This window comes from Rhinopithecus roxellana, chromosome 8 (genome assembly GCF_007565055.1).
Source record: "Rhinopithecus roxellana isolate Shanxi Qingling chromosome 8, ASM756505v1, whole genome shotgun sequence".
NCBI lineage: Eukaryota > Metazoa > Chordata > Mammalia > Primates > Cercopithecidae > Rhinopithecus > Rhinopithecus roxellana.
In genome coordinates this window covers 107,570,919-107,596,338 of record NC_044556.1, presented here as the reverse complement: position 1 = coordinate 107,596,338, position 25,420 = coordinate 107,570,919, and the positions used below count along the sequence as shown (strand labels likewise).

Below are 25,420 nucleotides of genomic sequence, written 5' to 3'. Positions count from 1 at the left end.
ATTTTGTTGAGTGGTGCTATGTTGCTTCTTACCAACTTAAGAACTGAATTTAGTATTTCATTAGCTTAACCAGAAGAAAAAAAAATTTTAAACAATGAAGACAAAAATGAATTTTAAGTAATTTTTAGATTTAATGCAAGAGTTTTTTAAAATCTCAAGTTGGTTCACTCTCAAGTCTCCAGCAATTAATCACTTCACCTTTAAGTTGGCCTACCGGTTGCCGTTTCTCACGGTGGCTTCTGCTCCTGGCAAGCTGTGATTCTCTCTGTATTTGCTTGTCTCTCTACTTTTCAGGGTGGTAGTTTGCCTTGTGACCTCAAGTCTCTGATCAAAGTAACATGAGTTTTTGGTTTTCAGTTTGTTCAACATTTTTCTTCTTATGAAGATGGGAGTGATGACTTCAAATTCTTTGCATGTTGAAGCAGAAAGTGGAAGTCATGCCTGTTCCCCATTTTTGATACTCCCTTTGCTTTTAGTATAGCAAGGTTCACACAGTAACTCCGTAATACACGGTGATCAAGTTCCGATTCATTGGCTCACAGGCTCACAGACTGTTTCTTCTGTGACTGTATGATATTTCTTTTCAATACCCGCTTCCACAGGCTTATAGTTCTTCTTTCGGGTGCTTCCATCTGCAGACAACTTACTAAGCTCTGGAGAAAGACAGAGAAAACTTGAAAAGAAAAGCAATTTTCAAAAACCACAGTTTGCCATTAAAATACCTTTTTTTTGACTTCCAGTCCCTTTCCCTCTTAGAGCTATCCCGTGAATTCCAGCTTTAGAACCCATATTTTAAGTGAAGATAATTCTGCTCTGAAACATATCATATTGTGTCTCTTTTCCTCTAAGTCTTTGGACTCTTCATATAGTTTATGCTCATTTTTAGTTTTGAAAGAAGAAAATCCTACAAGGTAAGTTTTTTTACAGTAAGATATATAAAACGTGGTAAAATTATAATTCACGTGATTTCTCTGTAACAGTTTTAAATTAAAAAAAATTAATACATTCAACAAAGTCAGCTGATGTAAATTCTCAATAGTGGAACATGTGAATTTAGTAGAAAAGAATATCTTTCAAATTCAATGCTTTCCTCTTTGGGGAGTGATGCTAAAAATATTTGTTGTATAGTGGCACTATTTTGATATCATTTAATCCACGTTAACTTGGATATTTCTGTATATTTACTTTTCTGTTAATGCTAGTATCTAGCCAAAATGTGATTGGTATTTATTCTAGTATTTTCTTGTATTTATTAACTTAAAAAATTTCTTTCAGTCTCGTAGTGTGGATAAGCAACATGCTGTCATCAACTATGATGCCTCTACGGACGAACATCTAGTGAAAGATTTGGGCAGTCTAAATGGGGTAAGTTAAGGGTTTATTTTTTGTCTTCTTTGAACATTTGTTTAATATTGTAAGAAGAAAAATCAGATTACATTTCCTAGCTACATTTTCTTTTTCTTTAATTTGTATTTTATTTTTGAATGCTTATCAGGTACATAGCACTTTGGGGACCATCCAGTAGAATATGAAACTAGCCCATATTCCAAAGAAACTGTATAAGCAGATGAGTCCAGAAGGTGGTTGTCATTGTCTGTGATGGCTAAAGAAGACTTCTTTAAGAAGCTGGAACCTAAGCTGGACTTCACTATATGGCTATAATTTATATGAGGGAAAACGGTAAAAAGTCATGGCAGTAAGAATGCAAAAAAGTACTCTCAACGACAGAGAAGTAATGGTTAACTTTAGAAAATAAAGATGGAGCCAGGCGCGGCGGCTCACACCTATAATCCCAGCACTTTGGGAGGCCAAGGTGGGGAGATCACCTGAGGTCAGGAGTTCGAGACCATCCTGGCCAACATGGTGAAACCGTTTCTACTAAAACTACAAAAGTTAGCTGGGCGTAGTAGTGCATGCCTGTAGTTCCAGCTTCTCAGGAGGCTAAGACAGGGGAATCACTTGAACCCAGGAGGCGGGAGGCAGAGGTTGCAGTGAGCCAAGATGGCACCACTGCACTCCAGCCTAGGTGACAGAGTGAGACTGCGTCTCCAAAAAAAAAAAAGAAAAGAAAGATAGAAAGGTGCCGGAGAGTAGACAACTTTCTCTGCTAGAGTAAAAAAGGTGAAACAACATAACTATTTGCCTTCACAAATATAGTACATTATCTAAACACCAGTGTTCATTATTCTTGGAATTCAGACGTTGAATATATTTTTGTGTTACTGAAGTGAATTTTTTCTTATTTCTTCATTTGGTCTTTCTAAATTTGGCATAATATAAGTAGCCACAAACTAAAAAGAATGCTAAAAAGTATTGAATTATTTCTCTTATTTCAGTTTCTTCATTTTCTTATGGTTCCGCAAACACAAGCAAATACTGTGTTGTTCATGTCTGTGCTATTGAAATTCTTAAAGTGAATTTAACAGAAATAAGTATATCCCAACTGCTTCAGGCTACTCATGCTTTTCAAATGTGCATCAAATATTATATACAAGAACATGCAGAAATTTGGCAAATATGGTAATACATTTTTTTTTTTACCAATTCTGAATTGACCTGCTACTGAAGGACTTTTATATTTATTCTTTGAGATAAATACACATTTTTTGTAGGCATGTTTTTCTGTTGGTTTTATTCCAGACTTTTTTTTTGTTCTCGGTTTTATTCAAGCCTTTTTTTTCTCAAAGCACATAGAATTAAGTGTACGTTCTTCATGTTTGCCTTGAAATCTCTCACATTTGGTATTATTCACCTTTTCAGATTGATGCTCCATCATTACATTTTCTCTTGCTCTTCTTCCAGAATAGCAGTCTTCCTGCTATACTATGTCTTTCTTCAAATAACTTGTTAGCTTTTCTTCAGTCTACTATTTCTCCCATCTCCCTTGCCATTCAGAAAAGTTGTACACATTTTTTAAAGTAAAGCTCAAGTTCTACTTCTTTTTGAAGAGATGAAACAGAGGCCTGTTTACTTAGCCTGTTTACTTAGGAATTTTAACCTGCTGATGTTGACATGTTGAAAGAGTTAAAATTAACAGACATGGGCAAAGTAGGTAGAAACTGTTGTAACAGTAGGCATGAATGTTAGCAATTTTGATTCTCAACTCCTCTCCTCTTTGCTAGAATTTCTCTCTTCCTTCTCCACACCCATAAGCCTTTGTGTGCTTGATTAGCCTGGTATTAAATCTACTTTTATAGCTCTGTAGCTGTGCTGAATTATGAGCTCCTGAATAAGTTCATGTGCCTTCTGCTTCTGTGAACACAGTGCCAGCAGAGAGTTCTGCACAGTGCATGAACCCAGTAAATCTTCCTTAAGTGGAAATGAATTAATTTTCTACTTGAAGAATTTATAGTGAAAAATTTAACTTCTATATGTGGATTATTTTAACAATGTTATATTGTCTTTAAGTCTAGAAAGTTTCATCTTGACAACAGATGAACAGTGCTAGTCTGTATGTCTTTACATTATTATTTTGGAAAATGGTAAGTGGGAATTACATCAGCATTTTAGTCTTTTAAAAGACTATGATCAAATATGGAAATTACTTGGCGTTGGTTCCAAAAATAATCAGGTGAAATATGAATGATATCTTTCTTATAATTTGATTATACTCAATAATACTGTGAAAGATACTATAACTCATGGAGAGCAACGTCTGCGTTTTGAGTTAGAAATCAGGACCAGGATTTGAAACTCAGATATGTTATGTATCAGCAGTGTCATCTGGGACAAATCACTTAATCTCTCTGAAATTCAGTTTCCTCATATATACTGCCTTCCAAAGTGTGTAAACGTGTTATGAGTTGAGGTTTATGAAAGCAAAGATGCAGTGCAGAATCTTGCTTCAGCTATTAAATGATGAAATAATTCCTGTTCTGTAGTGTTGTTATGAGGATTAAATGTAACAGTACATTTGAGTGTGTGCTTAGTGTAGAACTTTAAAATTACGTAAATTATAAATATACTGTTACCCAAATGACAGCCTAAGAAACATGCCATAAAGGTCTTTAGCAGCCAAAAAGTGTCAAAAGTCTAGGAAGTACCAACTGTCATGCATTTTAGTCATAAGAGAACTTGTAGACTATTATTCACAGACTGTTTACTATTCTTATCCATATTATTCTAGAACTTCAAGTATCAGGTTAAAAGTAGTAATTTTGGAGGTAGGGGACACCGTATAGTGGTTATGGACCCAGCTTTGACGTCACCTTGGACAAGTTACTTAAGTTCCCTATTCCTCAATTTTTTAAAAAATAGAAATAATAAAATGGTACTCACAGGTTGTGTGTTTTGTGTATGTTGTGAAGATGTAAATAAGCTAATAATTTTAAACAACAGTACGTAGTAAGCATTCAGTAAATGTAAGTTATTTTTTTTATGGTAAGAAAAGCAGCAAAGACAAGTTTAACACCCTGTAGCCTATACACTTTTCAAAGAATTCACTGTTACTGTTTAGAAAAATCACTTACCAACTAAATTCAACGTAAAAATGATCATTTCCACTGCTGTCCCCTTTCACCCTATCCCAGAATACACTCCCAAGGGACCTAGATCTACAATTTATGGAATTGCCGCCAGAAATGAGGTTGTTCTGCCTGAGAAAGCTACAGTCGGTTCCGTTGCTGATATTTTAATGGGGCCATTTTCCTGCAAGCCCATTGAAGGTTCTCTTTCTTTGGGAACCCCTGTTTGCCTTCAGTTCTCTGGTAGCCACCATGGCCTCTGCCACACCCTTCTTGTGCCATTCCAAGCCCGCCATTTGTTGCTGTACTGCCCCCATCAGCAGTCTGTGTTCCAGCCACACTGTGTCCCCTTTGCACACTAGAGTTCCTGCCAGCATCAGACCTGTGTGGTATAGAGTAGAGAATGGTCTTCACTAAAGGTTGAAAGGAAAGGTTAGGGAAGGAAAGGAGGCTTTTGTAGCTGGCAGAGAGATTGAGGTGGTTGTACTCTGTTCACTTTCCCAGATCATCAATGTAATGTATGCTGGCTATATGATTTTATACTATCAATTATGTCATTTAGTTATATGTAAATTAAATAGGTATTTATTTAAGTTTAGTTTGCTTCTATGGGGTTAGTGGTTTGAATGGAGGAATTTGGGGAGCTGGTTTAGCTTGGGCACCTAATCTTTCTTGATGTGGAATGCTCATAGGATTTGTAGTTCAGAGAGCTGAGTTTGAATCCCAACATTGCCACTTCCGGACTCCAAGCTCTTAATGATTACTTCATTCTCTTTGCCTCATTTTCCTCACCACCAGGTAAAGGGGTGTTCAAATGGCACTGACAAAGAAACAAACCTCATTTTTTTTCCTGTATCTAAGCTATTAAAATTGGCTGTAGTTAAATGATTTTTCCTCTTGCTCTTTGACATTTTCTCTTTTCCAATGGTAATTTTAGGCCTTCAGGAGACTTTCCTCACAGATGTTTTCACTTGCATTTTTGTGAACTGAAACTTTGTGTCTGGCTCATATTTCCTAAGCCTTTTTAGACTTTAGGGAATAGTTCTGTCATAAATGGCAGCATGTTCAAATTATATGTTTCTTCATCTCTGAAAGTGCCGAGTACACGTGTTCAACACGCAACAGGTGTTTAATATTTAAGAGAGTTATGCAGTCTTAAACTTAAATGGATCTTCTAGGTCATCGTAGGCCTTTTGAATAAATGTGGTATTTTAGGTTCTTAGAGACAGTTTCAAATAAAATTGGCTCAGAATTTCAGAACTGTAACACTCCTCTTCAATACTGTATCTAGTTGTTTATCTTTTGCCTAGCAGACGTTAGTAAATTAACATTTTCTTTCATCCTTTTTCATCATTTTCCTCATTTCTCCTGTTTTGTAATTACAATCATGCATCCCATAATGGCAGACCACATACACGGCAGTGGTCCCATAAGATTATAATGGAGCAGAAAAATTCCTGTCTGTGTTACAATTGCATACAATATTCAGTATAGTAACACGCTGTATTGTATAGGTTTGTACCCTAGGCACAATGGGATATACAACACAGCCTGAGTGTGTACTAGGCTATATTATCTAGGTTTGTGGAAGTACCGTAAACTCTGTAATGTTCGTACAGTGAAGTGAATCGCTTAGTGATCTGTTTCTCAGAATGTTTCCCCGTTGTTAAGCAATGCATGACTGTATCCTCTTAATACTTTGGTAAACTCAAGACATAAGTTTGGAAACACTCTGAAATCTTCATTTTGGAAATGAACCTGAAGTTAGAGTTTACGTCTCAGAAGCCTTTGAATTTTCTTTGTATTCCAATTTCAACCTTTCTGTAAAACATGTTGGAAGCTTGTGATTTAGGACAACTCATAACTCATTCTAAGATATAATCTAGAGTCTTCATGATATTCCACTATCTCCATATATATGCTTGAAACTAAGATTGCAACTTTTTCTAATTTCTTTTGTAGACTTAAAACTGTTATTTTATGGCATATTACAAAGAGCTATTTATGCATAGGAATTTGAGGGTTTAATAACCTAATCCATTTATGTATTTTACTGTAACTTCCTCACCATGGAAGGGCAGTTTTCTCAAATAAGCTATTGTGGCCATCTCAAATCTAGTAATATAGAAGATGATAAAAATGGAATTAAAAAGGAAAGAATAAAGTAATTTTTAAAATTTCAGTTTATCAAAGAAAAACTTGTTGGGTGTTTATTTGATGTCTGCACAGGCAGTTAAGCATAACCTTTGTTCTGTGTTCTGTAAATCTAGAGCAAATTCTAGGGCCTTAACTCTAAGTAAGCCAGTAAAGATGGTCATCACCATTTAGCTTTTGTATCCAGTGGACCCTTTTTTAAAAACATATGTACAAATAATTTACAAAAGAATAAAAATGTATTGTACAAATAGTTTACAAAAGAATAAAAACATATTGTATAATTTACAAAAGATTAAAAACATATTGTAAAATAATTTACAAAAGTAAGAATAAAAGGGTAATTAAAACAACTTGAAATAAAACAACTTGAAATTTTCATAAAAAATTAGACATGACAAACTCAAATTTTCTTCCATGTTTCCCTGGTGTTTAAAGGTATATACTACCCAAAATGGGCAGTGTTGTTTGAATGCGGCTAACTGCTCATCAGTTGACATGTATTCACCTGGAACATATATCCGTCTTATAAATGCTGATTCCAGATCTCAAGTACTGTGTGCCTTTAGTTGGTTCTCGTGTATTATTTCTGGTTCTTCTTGTTCTTGCATGGTCAAAACACAGTGTTTTAAAAACTTTGGCTGGGCGCAGTGGCTCATGCCTGTAGTCCCAGCACTTTGGGAGGCCAAGGTAGGTGAATCACCTGAAGTCAGGAGTTTGAGACCAGTCTGGCCAACCTGGTGAAACACCATCTCTACTAAAAATACAAAAATTAGCCAGGTGTGGTGGCCGGCACCTGTAATCCCAGCTACTTGGGAGGCTGAGGCAGGAGAATCGCTGAAACCTGGGAGGCAGACGTGGTAGTGAGCTGAGATCCGCATTGCGCTCCAGCCTGGGCGACAAGAGCGACTCTCCATCTCAAAAAAAAAAAAAAACCTTAACAGCTTATAATTTTGTTAATAGGATAGCCATCTTTTTTCCTCCATAACTGTAAAACATTTGTTATTTTTAGATTTATAAACAATGATTAGAAGCTCAACCCAATAATTTTATGTCTATGTCATCTCTTTCCTTCTAGTCACCTTTGTATAGATACTTGTGTTGAGAATATGTCCACTTACATACTATGTCAAATAAGTATTGGAACACAGATGTAAAAAAAAGAAAGAAGGCTGTCAATATTGCTTGTAAAATATGACACTATTTTAAAATGAGGCTGGCCACGATGGCTTATGCCTGTAATTCCAGCACTTTGGGAGGCCACTGCGGGAGGATTGCTTGAGCCCAGGAATTCAAGACTAGCCTGGACGACATAGTGAGACCCCATCTACAAAAAACTTAAATATTAGCAGGGTGTGGTGGCACGAGCGTCTAGTCCCAGCTACCGAGGAGGCTGAGGTGGGAGAATCACCTGAGCCTGGGAGGTCGAGGCTTCAGAATGAGATGTGGTCCCTGCCACTGCACTCCGTCTTGGGTGACAGAGCGAGACCCTGTCTCAGAAAGAACCCCAAAAACAAAACCCCCAAAATCCCCACAGAACCCAAAATCATTCATATTCTTTTTGAAAACTACTGCGTGATTCTTACTGAATGACTAACTGGATGAAAATTTCTTTTTTTTTCCCGTGGAAACATTCTTTCTCATTGATTCTTGCATTAGAGAAAATGTGTCTATGACTGTCTTCATCTGAAGACACAGAGTCTACTAATTTCGCTTATGCTGTCAGCTTTATCATCATTATCGTAGTCTAGAATCCCACCCTCTTGTGTTTATCTTATAAGTATGAAATATCTTCCTGTCTGTCTTCTTCTCTTTGCCTTTATGAATGTTAAATCAGAAATTCTGAATTTTCAACTGTGCTCTTTAATAGGTGAAAAAAGAAACCCCAAAATGTATTAAGATTGTATCTCCAGATGTCTTTTATATCTTCTTGGAAAGATGATGAATATTTTGGCCACTGCAGTAAGATAACTAAAGAATGATGAAATAGTGATTTATTTCACTATTGCATCATACTTCTAGGTCTGTGCTTTTCACTACAATAGCCACTACCCATGTGTGCCTGTTGAGCCCTTGAAATGTGGAGTAGTCTAAATTTTAAAGACGTAGTACCAAAAAAAGGAAAAAAAGAATGTGGAATATCTTGTTAGTTTTTATATAAATAATTTGCTGAAATGGTACTGTTCTGGATATATTAGGTGAAATGTATAATATATTATGAAAACTAATCTCACCTCTATCTTGTTCCCTTTTTTATGTGCCCACTAGAAAATATAATTTGGCCAGGCATGGTGGCTCACACCTAGAATCCCAGCATTTTGGGAGGCCAAAATGGGCATATCATTTGAGCCCAGGAGTTTGAGATCAGCCTGGACAACATAGGGAGACCTTGTCTCTACAAAAAAAATACACAAAAATTAGCTGGGCATGGTGGCATGCATCTGTAGTCCCAGCTACTCAGGAGGCTGAGGTAGGAAAATCACCTGAGTCCGGGAAATCAAGGCTGCAGTGCACCATGATCGCACCACTGCGACCCTGAAAGAAAGAGAGAGGGAGAGAAAGAGAGAGCGAGAGAGAGAGAGAGAGAGAAGAAAGAAAATATAATAATAAATGTGGCTTACTGATATTTTTTGTTGGTTATTGCTTCTGTTATTTTGTCTTATTATTTGGGTCACTTTTAGCGTTGTTAGGAATCATTGATGAGTAAAGATTAAATAGTTACTAGGGTGATAAAATAGCAGAATTTCAACATATCGGAAAAATAAGATCACTGAAACCTTATAATGTATCTCAGATTCCTAAAAGGATCCAAAGGACCCATATGACAATTGCAAACTGAATTCATTTTTATTCTATTTTCTTAAAGTAAATTTTCTTCTTCTTCTTTATAATAATTCCAAAACTAAAAGTAATGAAAGGTCAATGCTCACACATAGTCAGAATTTCTCAAAAAGCTAAAATTGGGTCGAGCAAACCCTGATGGCATATTAACAGTTAAATATTTTACCCTTTACGGTTCGCCAGCTTTAGATTAGGAGCTTTTCTTGGCACCATTTTTAGGAACTATTCTAAGTGCCTAAATTCATCTTGGCAGCACTGGGTTCTTTGTGTGTTACCAGTAATAGAGATAAAAGGCTTAGTATAAAATCATTTATCAGCCTACAGGCTGCATGGCACATCTTATGATACTCAGGCTGTATTAGCCACCATATGATATGTACTTTTAACTCTCAGATTTGAGAATTTGCTTGTCTAAAATGTAAGAATTAATACCTCATATGTAACCTAACATCTTTTTTTGTTTCCTTGTAGACTTTTGTGAATGATGTCAGGATTCCGGAACAGACTTATATCACCTTGAAACTTGAAGATAAGCTGAGATTTGGATATGATATCCTTAAATGGTTTTATGTACTTATTAAATTTATTCAAATATGTTTACTGTGATATAAATTAACATTTTTGAAACACAATTCACAATATAGATATGCCAGAATTTCTATTTATTGGGTGCCTTCCTATACTAAAATACCTATGTATTTTTAGTTATTATGCCTGTTCCTAAAAATAATCCTGGAAAAGTTGGTGGACTCAGCGTTTTTTTTTTTTTTTTTCTCTCTCTCTCTATTTATATAGTTTCAGCAGCAGTCTCACTGAAGTGCTATTGCATATATAATTTGAGCATCAAAGAATGTAACTGGGGAGAGGACAGGGGAATGTTTAATTTTAGTCCAACCTAGGGATTGCTTTCAGGTGGAACATGATGCATGAATCAGCCTCCTGGGATGAATGTAAGAATTTAAACCTACTTTTCCTTCCATCCCTCCCGTTACTGTTTTATGCATCACAGCTATATTGCCTATTAAATACAAACTTTCAATATCCTGTGTCTTCTAAGACCTACGCTCTCTGATTAATCCACAATATGCATTTAGTGTGTATTTAAAATTCTTATGTTTAAAATTAGGAATCTAATCATTGAACAAGAACATGATTGTATTAAACTGCATGGGGTAGCGTGAAGAATCTCTAGTGAAGGGAAGGAGCATGATTGCCAAAGAAGGAAGACATTTCCGTTCATAGTAGGCAAGAAGCTTTGTAAAAAGGACTTACGTACATTTAATTAAAATACAGCTACTCCATATTATGCTGAATTTTTTTTTTTTTGAGTTTTAGTTTTTTTGAATTACTACTTTTATCGGGACTTTGGTAATAAAGAATGTATTAAGCATAGCAATTTGGATGGACTTTTGTCACTGTAGCAGAAAAAGTGTAGTCTCAGCTAAATAGAGTCGATGCCCAAAGTAAATGTATTAACACTATATAAAATTGTTCCTTGAAATTTATGAAAAATAGGCTAGGTGCTGTGGCTCACACCTGTAATCCCAGCACTTCAGGAGGCCGAGGCAGGTGGATCATGAGGTCAGGAGTTCGAGACCAGCCTGATCAACATGGTGAAACCCTGTCTCTAGTAAAAATACAAAAAAAAATTTTTAAAATAGCCGTTCATGGTGGCACGCACCTGTAATCCCAGCTGCTCCAGAGGCTGAGGCAGGAGAATCGCTTGAACCCAGGAGGCAGAGGTTGCAGTTCGCCAAGATCGCGCTACTGCAGTCTAGCCTGGGCAACAAAGCGAGACTCCATCTCAAAAAAAAAAAAACCAAAAAAATTACAAAAAATAATATTACAACTTTTTAAAGTTTAAATCTAAAAAAGTTTTGTAGCATACCTTATAATGTTCACACTTGTAGAGCCAAAGGAATATACAAAAAGCCAAACCATTAAATAGTAATACTTGTGTATATTTTAAGTCTTTAAAAAAATATGCATCAGTGAAATAATTAAGAATTAGCATTAAAGCCTTAATGAATGGTTGTCATTTTCTACCAGCCTAAGTTTCATCAAGAACAAATAGAAGTATATTTTGAATTTAGGTACCTCCTTTAATCCATTTGGCATCAACTGTTTCGAATCATGAGAAAACACTAGGAAATTCAAGTTTTAGTAAAACTCTAAAGTTAACTTTGAATTTGATGTCAAGAAGAAACAATTGAGGAAGAAACCTCATGCTTTTACAGATAGTATACCATTTTCTTAACAGCAAACTGACATTTTTCTCTTACATACCAGGTCATAATATGTCTGTCTAAAATTGTTGGGACAAATGTTTTGTCCCAAAGACTTTCTTAGGGTTGTACACTTAGTGTTGAGCCATAACTACTGTCTGGATGCCCAGAGGAGGCTCATATAATTTTATTATTTTAAAATAGGATCTGTTATAGTGGCAGAAATCATATTATATATGTAATTTTAAAAGCAGATTTTATTTATTTACTTGTGTCTGTATTTAGCTATACTAGATAGAAGACATTTTTGTACTTTAATTAAAATTAATCTTAATAGGCAACCTATAAACTGCTATACTTTGGAGTGAAAAACGATTTTAATTAAAATGCTTCAGCAGGCCGGGCACGGTAGCTCACACCTGTAATCCCAGCACTTTGTGAGGCCAAAGCAGGCGGATCACCTGAGGTTAGGGGTTCAAGACCAGCCTGGCTAACACGGCGAAATCCCATCGCTACCAAAAAATACAAAAATCAGCTGGGCATGGTGGCGGGCACCTGTAATCCCAGCTACTCGGGAGGCTGAGGCAGGGAGAATTGCTTCAACTTGGAGGCGGAGGTTGCAGTGAGGCGAGATTGTGCTACTGCATTCCAGCCTGGTTGACAGAGTGAAACTCTGTCTCAAATAAATAAATTAAAATAAAATAAAATGCTACAGCAATAGAAGGAGCAATTTAACATGGATTGAGACTAGAATTAGGCAACATAAGTCTCTTTTCTAACTGGAGAAATAAATGATTTGGAGAAGCACATACTCAGTGAAATATACAAGCTTTTAAAATGACAGTAAACTCATGAGGAGTACTACAATGCTGCAGTAATCAAGAAAAACTTCAGAAAGTGATCATCTTCAGGTAGCCAAAAATGAGACTGATAAGGAAACCTAAGTTTATTCATTTTCTAATTATTTATTAAATATCTCTTATGTTCCAGGCATAGTCCCAGTGGTTTGGGGAATATAATTGTGAATAAAATAGATGATAATCACTGTCCTCCTGTAGCCTACAGTTTAATGGGATTGAAGGGACTGACAACACACACTAGAAGTGAGGGTATTAGAGGATGGTAAGTTCTGTGGAAAAGCGTGTGAAAGGGGGAGGCAGAGAGCTAGTGTCGCTAAGTGGGAAGTTATAGTTTTGAAAAGAATATTCATGAAGACCTCAGTGAGAAGCCAGCACTGGGGCAACGATGCGAAGAAAGTAAAGAAGTTAGCCATGTGGACATGCGGAGAAACTGTCCTGCGAACAGATGAGCGTACAGTGCACAGGGCTTGAAGCATAGACATGTTGGACATATTGGAGGATAGCGTTGAAAAGCCAGCGTGGTCGGAGCCAGCAAAGAACTTGAGTATATTAGGGGTCAGAATATATCAGTTGTCATAGGATATTATATGGATTTTGACTTTTATTCTGAGTGAAATGGGTCATCTTTGGAGGTTTGTTTTTTATCAGAGGAGTGATAAATGACATATGTGTAAAAAGATCCTCTGGCTACTCTTGTTCAAAGAAAACCAAGAGTGAAGTGGGCAGGCGTATAAAAAGAGAGACCAGTTAGGAAGCTACTCCAGTAGTTCCAGTGAACAATAAAGGAGGTCTGGACCAGGGTGATATATCTGGAGGTAGAAATGATTCAGTGTATATTTTGAAGATGGAGCCAATAAAATTTCCTGATTAGATTAGATGTAGAGTAAGAGAAAGAGTCAAGGATGAACCAGAATTTAGGCCTAAGCAATATGAAAAAGGAAGGCATCATTTTAATAACTGATGGAGAACTCAGTAGCAGAACAGGTTTTGTGGAGAATATGGGAAGAATCATCTCGAAATACCAGCTTTAGGCTTAACCAGGTTTTCACAGTTTTTCTGTTTTTTTTTTTTTTTTTTTTTTTTTGAGACGGAGTCTTGCTCTGTCGCCCAGGCTGGAGTGCAGTGGCCGGATCTCAGCTCACTGCAAGCTCCGCCTCCCGGGTTCACATCATTCTCCTGCCTCAACCTCCCGAGTAGCTGGGACTACAGGCGCCGCCACCTCGCCCGGCTAGTTTTTTTGTATTTTTTAGTAGAGACGGGGTTTCACCGGGTTAGCCAGGATGGTCTCTATCTCCTGACTTCGTGATGCGCCCGTCTCGGCCTCCCACAGTGCTGGGATTACAGGCTTGAGCCACCGCGCCCGGCCTAATTTTTCTGTTTTCTATTTGATTTCTGTTATCTTTATTCTAAACTTTCTCCTAGGTAGGAGCTGAGGTCCTTCAGTTGAGACCTTTCTTTTCTCATTCTGGTGTTTAGAGCTATCAGTTTTTCCCCAATTACTACTTGAATGTTTCTAATTTCCCTTTTGATTTTTTCTTTGAGTCATAGATATGTTTGTTTAGTTTCCAAATATTTGGGGAGTTTTCCGCTGTATTTCTGTTACTGATTTCTAATTCCATTTTGCTCAGAGAACATACTTTGTATGTCTCAAATCCTTTTGAATTCACTGAGACTTGTTCTGTGGCCCAGAATATGTTCTATCTTGGTAAATGTTCCATATGTACTTAAAAAGGATATGCATTCTGCTATTTGGGGGTTGGAATGTTCTATAAATGTTAGTTAGGCCAGGTTGGCTTTGTGGGTGTTCAGGTCTGCTGTATTTTACTGATTTATTGTCTTCTTACTTTCAATTAATAAGAAGGGGGTATTGAAATCTCAGGCTATAATTACAAGTTAGCCCCCTCCTTCTTGCAGAACTTTTTACTTTGTCATTTGCAGCTCTTTTATTAGTTGTATAGACAACTGGGATTATTATGTTCTCTTGATGAATTATCCCCCTGTATCGTTATGAAATGATCTACTTTATCCATAATAAGATTCTTTGCTCTGAAATCTGGTTTGTCTTAATATTATAGTTGTTCTAGCTTTCTTTTGTCTATTTATATTTTTTAACTTTTACCCTGTTTGTCTTTACATATAAAGTAGGCAGCATGTAGTTCTTACTTTTTTATCTGATGTGATAATTTCTGCCTTTATTTGGTGATTTAGGCCATTCACATTTAATGTGATAATTGCTGTGGTTAGGTTTAAATGTATCATCTTGAAATTTGTGTCCTGTTTGGCCTATTAGTTTTATGTTTTCTTTTTCTCCGTTTCTGATTTCATTTGAGTTATTTGAATGTTTTTATTATTTCATTTTATCTCCTTTGTTGGCTTATTAGCAATAATTTTTTGTTGTTTTAGTGGTAGCTTTAGGACTTAAAATTTGTCTTTAATTTCAAGTTTTATCTTCAAGTGACATTATACCACTTTACATATTATGCAAGGACGTTACAACAGTATACTTTTGGGGCTGAGCGTGGTGGCTCACACCTGTAATCCCAGGACTTTGGGAGGCCGAGGCAGGCGGATCACAAGGTCAGGAGATCAAGACCATCCTGGCTAACACGGTGAAACCCCATCTCTACTAAAAATACAAAAAACTAGCCGGGCGAGGTGGCGGCGCCTGTAGTCCCAGCTACACGGGAGGCTGAGGCAGGAAAATGGCGTGAACCCGGGAGGCGGAGCTTGCAGTGAGCTGAGATCTGGGGCCACTGCACTCCAGCCTGGGCGACAGAGCCAGACTCTGTCTCAAAAAAATAAATAAATAAAAAGCAGTATACTTTCTTTTGTCCTACCTCATACTACATTGTTATTAGTAAAAAGTCAATTGTCATTTAAAGAAGTTTAAATAATTAAAATATGTATTTTGAAATAACATTTTTTATACCCTTTGTACTTACGTCTTACACCCATGAAGCTTCAGTTTCTGGTGCTCTTCATCCCTTTGTCTAGATCCATATTTTCACATAATGTCAGTTTGTTTCTACCTGTCGGACTTGCTTCAGCATTTCTTGTACTATGGCTTTGCTGGTGATGAATTCTGTCAGCTTTTATATGTCTAGAAAAGTGTTTCACCTTAGTTATTGAAAGATATTATTGGCTGGGCACGGTGGCTCATGCCTATAATCCCAGCACTTTGGGAGGTCGAGGCGGGCGGATCATGAAGTTGGCAGTTTGAGATCAGCCTGGCAAACATGGTAAAACCCCATCTCTACTAAAAATACAAAAATTAGCCAGGCGTGGCGGCGCCTGTAATCCCAGCTACTCGGGAGGCTGAGGCAGGAGAATCGCTTGAACCCAGAAGACAGAGGTTGCAGTGAGCTAAGATCACGCCATTGCACTCCAGCTTGGGCAACAGAGTGAGACTGTATCTCAAAAAAAAAAAAAAAAAGATATTATTGCTGGGTATAGAATTCTGGGTTGGCTTTTTCTTATTTTTAGCACTTTACAGATGTTGCTCCCCTGTATTCTCACTCACATTATTTTCCTTTGTCCCTGGCTTTGAACTGTTTGATTATGATGTGTCTTGGTGTAGCTTTCTTCTTTCTTTTTTCTTCCTTCTTCTTCTTTCTTTCTGTTTGTTGCTTTTTTATTACCCTCTTGGGGTTTGTTGACCTTCTAAAATCCTGTGGCTTTATAGTTTCAATCAAATTTAGAAAAAATCTCCACCATTATTTATTTTAAAGTTTGTTCATCTCTTCTGGGTTGATTTCCATTGATTAATTTTTACACTCACAGTAATTTTTTATTGGATGACAGGCATTGTGAATTTACTTTGCTGAGTGTTATATGCGTATTTTAGTATTTGTATCAATATTATTTGAGCATTGTTCTGGAATACAAGTTACCTGGAAACAGTTTTATCACTTTGGGTCTTTAAGATTTGTTAGGCTTCTAACATTATTCTGGGCTAATTATTATCATCTACTGAGGCAAGACCTTTCTGTATGTTCTATGGGAGGAGGGTCAGTAAACTCATTGACCAAATCTGGCCCTCAGGCTGTTTTGCACTGCAGAGTTGAGTAGCTGAAGCAGAGATCATATGGCCTGAAAAACCTGAAAGATTTACTACCTGGCCCTTGACAGGAAAAGTTTGCTGACTTGTGCTCTACCCAGTGACTCATGAATCATGCATGAGGTTTTACAGTCTGGCTGTTGGGAGTAGGTAGTACTCCTGGCGCTGTGTGGGCACTGGGTACTATTATCTCTAATATTATTTTCCAGAGACTGAATATCTCTGAAATTCTCTTTCTGTGCAGGCTTCTCTTCACTACTCAGTCCTGTGAATTCCAGTAATGTTGATTTGCTTGGTCTGTTGACTTCATTTCCACCACAGCTCAGGGAGTCTGCCAGGCTCTCTCTGGACTATTCTTCCTCGCAGTGTGACCTAGAAAGTTTCACAGGGCAGTGAGTTGCGGCCGTGATTGGACTCTTGCTTTGTTGCCCTTCTCTCAGAGATCATTGTCTTTTGTTGCCTGAAGCTAATTGTCTTGTAAAACATTGTGTCGTGTTTTACCCATCTTTTAGTTGTTTAATGTAGGAGAATAAATCCAATTCTTTTTACTCCATCTTATCCAGAAGATTGAGAAGTTGATTTGGGGCATGTTGAATGTAAAATTGTATACAGGGGTGAAGTAGAAGCTAAATAAATGAATGTGGGGATTTTTATTATATAAATCATATTTAAAACCATAAGACTGAATGAGATCATTAAGGGACTGAATATAGATTGATAAGAGGTTCAAGGACTGACACCTGGTACATTCCAATATTAAGAGATGGGTGAGATTAGGAACCAGTAAAAGAGACTAGGAAGAAACCACTAATGTGCTAGGAGGAAAAGCAGAGTACGGTATGGTTTCCACATTTCATGGGAAATTATTTACACATTACTTAAATATCTTGAATCACAAGATCCACCCCCTCATCATTTTAATAGTATAAGTCATCATAAGTAAGAACCCAGTACCTTCTATTTTAAAATTGTGATCTATATATTTTCCCAAAAAAGTTGTATATTCCTGCATAATGGCCCACAAAATGATTGGGTAGTCATATTGGAAACCAGGTTAAAGAAAACTCCAACACATGTCATAGCATCTAAAACTATAATCTGTACTTCTAGCACTATATGTACCACTGTTTGGTGGGCTGTCCAGACAATGGCTGCTGAAATGATCAAGGGGAAGTTAAACGTAAGCAAAAATTAAGAACTTTCATGAAGAGAAGTTAAGATTTTTCCTTATCTATGTGGTTGATATCCATAACAAAACATGAACATGTTAATATTTTTCAAATTTCAAAAATAGAGGACATTTCTCAAAGCTTAAAAGAACTAAATTTTAAAAATTAATGGAAATGAGCTTTTTTGGATGAAAGAATGAAGTGATAGAGAAGTTTAAATCAGTTGTTTGAAAACTATGTTTTTAAAGAACAGGGTCTTCTACAAGTTAGAAAGATAGTCATCTCCTAAAATAAAATGATACATTTTTCTGAAGGTATAGGCAGAATTAAACAAATATATAAAATTTTCTCCTTAGACGGTTTCCTGCTCTTAACTTTCTTTTAAACTCTTATTGTCTCCGAGGACCTACCTTACTAGTACTCTGTGGACTCTAATTTAGCATAATTGTATGTTTTATTATCAATTATTGTTAAATGAGGGAAAATACCCATATTTTTAATGAAAAGGAAACAGTTTTGGGTATCTCAAGAATTTCTAGGGATAGCCTTATTACATATTTTTTTAAATCACATGTATAAAATATATTAATTTTGAAAAATATGTTTTTCTGATCTTTCCTTGTATAAAATAATTGTATTCAAGTATTCTTACTTATCTGACATGATTTTTGAAAGACATGTTTACAGTGATATCTGACACTTCATATTTTAGGTCATACTCCTTGGAATAACTAATGCTGTTTAAAATTTTGCTGTTTTTAATCTTGTCATTAAAATAAAAGAGTGGGAGGAACCGTGTCTAAGAACACATTACTAGTGTTCAGGGGAGTGTCCACAGTCCTACTTTTAGATAAACATTTCTTGAATAAATTGACTTAGGTCAATACAGGGGGATGGCTTACAATGGCAGTCATAGTCTTATATAAAGAAGTGGGGAAATAACCTATCAAATTATGATTTTTAATAAATAAGAATTCAAACTTTTTATAGCTTACTGATATGTTATTGTACCTCAGTTTGTCATTTTTTTTTTTTTTTTTTTTTGATTAGCAAGTTAAAAATAGCTACATAGGTCTGCACCACTAAAAAGATGGTAGCTTTGGAGGGAAAAGCTGGGGCTAGAGCAGTCTCCAGATCTCACAGTTAGACCAGAGTTCCCGGATGAATTAATGACCCAAACAAGAGGCTTCTTGAGGTCTTCTTCGTTTCCACACACACAAACCTTTTTGGAAGGTAAAATGTTTGAACCTTAGAAGGATGACTCCTCTCAAGCTCTCCATGACCTGAAGCGTGTCTAGGTTGAAAGAGGATACCTTAGATGGGCCCTGGGAAATTGCCTTTGGGCACTCCCAGGAGGTAAGCCTGAAGCACCCGAAAACCCTCACAACAGGCTGAAATCACTTGTGTTTTCCATGGAAAAAACGGTAATGATTGTCAATTTTTAATGCCTTATTCCCATAAAAAAGTAGGAATGCTATGAATTTTCTCTAGCTGTTTATGAGTTTTTGGGGGATAAAACAAAGTTACTAGACAATATTATTATTATATTTAAAGCAAAGTTTTTACCATAATACTGCTTCAGGGAACTCACATCTGTAACCACGTTAGATAAAGAGCCATTTTCAGAAGAGAATGACAAACTTCAATAACATCTGCAATAGTCGTGCCAGTGTTTTTCTATATTATATATACGTGTTTATATAAAATTCATACTATATATTATATAAATATGTGAATGTATGTATACTTAACCAAACTCTAGGTTTTTTCTTTTTTTTTTTTTTAATTTTTTTTTTTTAAATTATACTTTAAGTTCTAGGGTACATGTGCATGACGTGCAGGTTTGTTACATATGTATACTTGTGCCATGTTGGTGTGCTGCACCCATCAACTCGTCAGCACCCATCAATTCATCATTTATATCAGGTATAACTCCCAGTGCAATCCCTCCCCCCTCCCCCCTCCCCACAATAGGCCCCGGTATGTGATGTTCCCCTTCCCGAGTCCAAGTGATCTCATTGTTCAGTTCCCACCTATGAGTGAGAACATGCGGTGTTTGGTTTTCTGTTCTTGTGATAGTTTGCTAAGAATGATGGTTTCCAGCTGCATCCATGTCCCTACAAAGGACGCAAGCTCATCCTTTTTTATGGCTGCATAGTATTCCATGGTGTATATGTGCCACATTTTCTTAATCCAGTCTATCACAGATGGACATTTGGGTTGATTCCAAGTCTTTGCTATTGTGAATAGTGCTGCAATAAACATACGTGTGCATGTGTCTTTATAGCAGCATGATTTATAATCCTTTGGGTATATACCCAGTAGTGGGTTGGCTGGGTCATATGGTACATCTAGTTCTAGATCCTTGAGGAATTGCCATACTGTTTTCCATAATGGTTGAACTAGTTTACATTCCCACCAACAGTGTAAAAGTGTTCCTATTTCTCCACATCCTCTCCAACACCTGTTGTTTCCTGACTTTTTAATGATTGCCATTCTAACTGGTGTGAGATGGTATCTCATTGTGGTTTTGATTTGCATTTCTCTGATGGCCAGTAATGATGAGCATTTTTTCATATGTCTGTTGGCTGTATGAATGTCTTCTTTTGAGAAATGTCTGTTCATATCCTTTGCCCACTTTTTGATGGGGTTGTTTGTTTTTTTCTTGTATATTTGTTTGAGTTCTTTGTAGATTCTGGATATTAGCCCTTTGTCAGATGAGTAGATTGCAAAAATTTTCTCCCATTCTGAAGGTTGCCTGTTCACTCTGATGGTAGTTTCTTTTGCAGTGCAGAAGCTCCTTAGTTTAATTAGATCCCATTTGTCAATTTTTGCTTTTGCTGCCTTTGCTTTTGGTGTTTTAGACATGAAGTCCTTGCCCATGCCCATGTCCTGAATGGTATTACCTAGGTTTTCTTCTAGGGTTTTTATGGTATTAGGTCTAACATTTAAGTCTCTAATCCATCTTGAATTAATCTTCGTATAAGGAGTAAGGAAAGGATCCAGTTTCAGCTTTCTACTTATGGCTAGCCAATTTTCCCAGCACCATTTATTAAATAGGGAATCCTTTCCCCATTTCTTGTTTCTCTCAGGTTTGTCAAAGATCAGATGGCTGTGGATGTGTGGTATTATTTCTGAGGACTCTGTTCTGTTCCATTGGTCCATATCTCTGTTTTGGTACCAGTACCATGCTGTTTTGGTTACTGTAGCCTTGTAGTATAGTTTGAAGTCAGGTAGCGTGACGCCTCCAGCTTTGTCCTTTTGACTTAGGATTGTCTTGGCAATGCGGGCTCTTTTTTGGTTCCATATGAACTTTAAAGCAGTTTTTTCCAATTCTGTGAAGAAACTCATTGGTAGCTTGATGGGGATGGCATTGAATCTATAAATAACCTTGGGCAGTATGGCCATTTTCACGATATTGATTCTTCCTATCCATGAGCATGGTATGTTCTTCCATTTGTTAGTGTCCTCTTTTATTTCACTGAGCAGTGGTTTGTAGTTCTTCTTGAAGAGGTCCTTTACATCCCTTGAAAGTTGGATTCCTAGGTATTTTATTCTCTTTGAAGCAATTGTGAATGGAAGTTCATTCCTGATTTGGCTCTCTGTTTGTCTGTTACTGGTGTATAAGAATGCTTGTGATTTTTGCACATTAATTTTGTATCCTGAGACTTTGCTGAAGTTGCTTATCAGCTTAAGGAGATTTGGGGCTGAGACAATGGGGTTTTCTAAATATACAATCATGTCATCTGCAAACAGGGACAATTTGACTTCTTCTTTTCCTAACTGAATACCCTTGATTTCTTTCTCTTGCCTGATTGCCCTAGCCAGAACTTCCAACACTATGTTGAATAGGAGTGGTGAGAGAGGGCATCCCTGTCTTGTGCCAGTTTTCAAAGGGAATTTTTCCAGTTTTTGCCCATTCAGTATGATATTAGCTGTGGGTTTGTCATAAATAGCCCTTATTATTTTGAGGTATGTTCCATCAATACCGAATTTATTGAGCGTTTTTAGCATGAAGGGCTGTCGAATTTTGTCAAAAGCCTTTTCTGCGTCTATTGAGATAATCATGTGGTTCTTGTCTTTGGTTCTGTTTATATGCTGGATTATGTTTATTGATTTGCGAATGTTGAACCAGCCTTGCATCCCAGGGATGAAGCCCACTCGATCATGGTGGATAAGCTTTTTGATGTGCTGCTGAATCCGGTTTGCCAGTATTTTATTGAGGATTTTTGCATCGATGTTCATCAGAGATAGTGGTCTAAATTTCTCTTTTTTTGTTGTGTCTCTGCCAGGCTTTGGTATCAGAATGATGTTGGCCTCATAAAAAGAGTTAGGGAGGATTCCCTCTTTTTCTATTGATTGGAATAATTTCAGAAGGAATGGTACCAGCTCCTCCTTGTACCTCTGGCAGAATTCAGCTGTGAATCCATCTGGTCCTGGACTTTTTTTGGTTGGTAGGCTATTAATTATTGCCTCAATTTCAGAGCCTGCTATTGGTTGATTCAGGGATTCAACTTCTTCCTGGTTTAGTCTTGGAAGAGTGTAAGTGTCCAGGAAATTATCCATTTCTTCTAGATTTTCTAGTTGATTTGCATAGAGGTGTTTATAGTATTCTCTGATGGTAGTTTGTATTTCTGTGGGGTCAGTGGTGATATCCCCTTTATCATTTTTTATTGCGTCTATTTGATTCCTCTCTCTTTTCTTCTTTATTAGTTTTGCTAGCGGTCTGTCAATTTTGTTGATCTTTTCAAAAAACCAACTCCTGGATTCATTGATTTTTTGGAGGGTTTTTTGTGTCTCTATCTCCTTCAGTTCTGCTCTAATCTTAGTTATTTCTTGCCTTCTGCTAGCTTTTGAATGTGTTCGCTCTTGCCTCTCTAGTTCTTTTAATTGTGATGTTTGAGTGTCAATTTTAGATCTTTCCTGCTTTCTCTTGTGGGCATTTAGTGCTATAAATTTCCCTCTACACACTGCTTTAAATGTGTCCCAGAGATTCTGGTATGTTGTATCTTTGTTCTCATTGGTTTCAAAGAACATCTTTATTTCTGCCTTCATTTCGTTATGTACCCAGTAGTCATTCAGGAGCAGGTTGTTCAGTTTCCATGTGGTTGAGCGGTTTTGATTTGAGTTTCTTAGTCCTGAGTTCTAGTTTGATTGCACTGTGGTCTGAGAGACAGTTTGTTATAATTTCTGTTCTTTTACATTTGCTGAGGAGTGCTTCACTTCCAATTATGTGGTCAATTTTGGAATAAGTATGATGTGGTGCTGAGAAGAATGTATATTCTGTTGATTTGGGGTGGAGAGTTCTATAGATGTCTATTAGGTCCGCTTGGTGCAGAGATGAGTTCAATTCCTGGATATCCTTGTTAACTTTCTGTCTCGTTGATCTGTCTAATGTTGACAGTGGAGTGTTGAAGTCTCCCATTATTATTGTATGGGAGTCTAAGTCTCTTTGTAAGTCTCTAAGGACTTGCTTTATGAATCTGGGTGCTCCTGTATTGGGTGCATATATATTTAGGATAGTTAGCTCTTCCTGTTGAATTGATCCCTTTACCATTATGTAATGGCCTTCTTTGTCTCTTTTGATCTTTGATGGTTTAAAGTCTGTTTTATCAGAGACTAGGATTGCAACCCCTGCTTTTTTTTGTTCTCCATTTGCTTGGTAGATCTTCATCCCTTTATTTTGAGCCTATGTATGTCTCTGCGTGTGAGATGGGTCCCCTGAATACAGCAGACTGATGGGTCTTGACTCTTTATCCAGTTTGCCAGTCTGTGTCTTTTAATTGGAGCATTTAGTCCATTGACATTTAAGGTTAATATTGTTATGTGTGAACTTGATCCTGCCATTATGATATTAACTGGTTATTTTGCTCCTTAGTTGATGCAGTTTCTTCCTAACCTCGATGGTCTTTACATTTTGGCATGTTTTTGCAATGGCTGGTACCGGTTGTTCCTTTCCATGTTTAGGGCTTCCTTCAGGGTCTCTTGTAAGGCAGGCCTGGTGGTGACAAAATCTCTAAGCATTTGCTTATCTGTAAAGGATTTTATTTCTCCTTCACTTATGAAACTTAGTTTGGCTGGATATGAAATTCTGGGTTGAAAATTCTTTAAGAATGTTGAATATTGGCCCCCACTCTCTTCTGGCTTGTAGAGTTTCTGCTGAGAGATCTGCTGTTAGTCTGATGGGCTTCCCTTCGTGGGTAACCTGACCTTTCTCTCTGGCTGCCCTTAAGATTCTTTCCTTCATTTTCACTTTGGTGAATCTGGCAGTTATGTGTCTTGGAGTTGCTCTTCTGGAGGAGTATCTTTGTGGCGTTCTCTGTATTTCCTGAATTTGAATGTTGGCCTGCCCTACTAGGTTGGGGAAGTTCTCCTGGATGATATCCTGAAGAGTGTTTTCCAACTTGGTTCCATTTTCCCCCTCACTTTCAGGCACCCCAATCAGACATAGATTTGGTCTTTTTACATAATCCCATACTTCTTGCAGGCTTTGTTCATTTCTTTTTCTTCTTTTTTCTTTTGGTTTCTCTTCTCGCTTCATTTCATTCATTTGATCCTCAATCGCTGATACTCTTTCTTCCAGTTGATCGAGTCAGTTACTGAAGCTTGTGCATTTGTCACGTATTTCTCGTGTCATGGTTTTCATCTCTATCATTTCATTTATGACCTTCTCTGCATTAATTAGTCTAGCTGTCAATTCTTCCACTCTTTTTTCAAGATTTTTAGTTTCTTTGCGCTGGGTACGTAATTCCTCCTTTAGCTCTGAGAAGTTTGATGGACTGAAGCCTTCTTCTCTCATCTCGTCAAAGTCATTCTCTGACCAGCTTTGATCCGTTGCTGGCGATGGGCTGCGCTCCTTTGCAGGGGGAGATGCGCTCTTATTTGTTGAATTTCCAGCTTTTCTGCCCTGCTTTTTCCCATCTTTGTGGTTTTATCTGCCTCTGGTCTTTGATGATGGTGACGTACTGTTGGGGTTTTGGTATAGGTGTCCTACCTGTTTGATAGTTTTCCTTCTAACAGTCAGGACCCTCAGCTGTAGGTCTGTTGGAGATTGCTTGACGTCCACTCCAGACCCTGTTTGCCTGGGTATCAGCAGCAGAGGTTGCAGAAGATAGAATATTGCTGAACAGCGAGTGTACCTGTCTGATTCTTACTTTGGAAGCTTCCTCTCAGGGGTGTACTCCACCCTGTGAGGTGTGGGGTGTCAGACTGCCCCTAGTGGGGGATGTCTCCCAGTTAGGCTACTCAGGGGTGAGGGACCCACTTGTGCAGGCAGTCTGTCGGTTCTCAGATCTCAACCTCCATGTTGGGAGATCCACTGCTCTCTTCAAAGCTGTCAGACAGAGTCGTTTGCGTCTGCAGAGGTTCCTGCTTCTTTTGCTGTTGTTGTTAACTGTGCCCTGTCCCCAGAGGTGGAGTCTACAGAGACAGGCAGGTTTCCTTGAGCTGCTGTGAGCTCCACCCAGTTCGAGCTTCCCAGCAGCTTTGTTTACCTACTTAAGCCTCAGCAATGGCGGGCGCCCCTCCCCCAGCCTTGCTGCTGCCTTGCGGTTAGATCGCAGACTGCTGTGTTAGCAATGAGGGAGGCTCTGTGGGCGTGGGACCCTCCCGGCCAGGTGTGGGATATATTCTCCTGGTGTGCCCGTTTGCT

General features: G+C 37.5%; 1 protein-coding gene across 12 annotated transcripts in view; it reads left to right on the top strand.

Annotated features, from left to right (window-relative positions):
• The window catches only part of CEP170 (centrosomal protein 170), a 137,524-nt gene that overhangs the window by 30,671 nt on the left and 81,433 nt on the right, over positions 1 to 25,420 (top strand). For all 12 annotated transcript variants that reach the window (XM_010353263.2, XM_010353262.2, XM_010353261.2 and 9 more), the window contains exons 3-4: positions 1,276 to 1,365; positions 9,930 to 10,008. In XM_010353263.2, the coding sequence (XP_010351565.2) occupies positions 1,276 to 1,365; positions 9,930 to 10,008 (169 nt within the window). The remainder of the gene's footprint in view (positions 1 to 1,275; positions 1,366 to 9,929; positions 10,009 to 25,420) is intronic.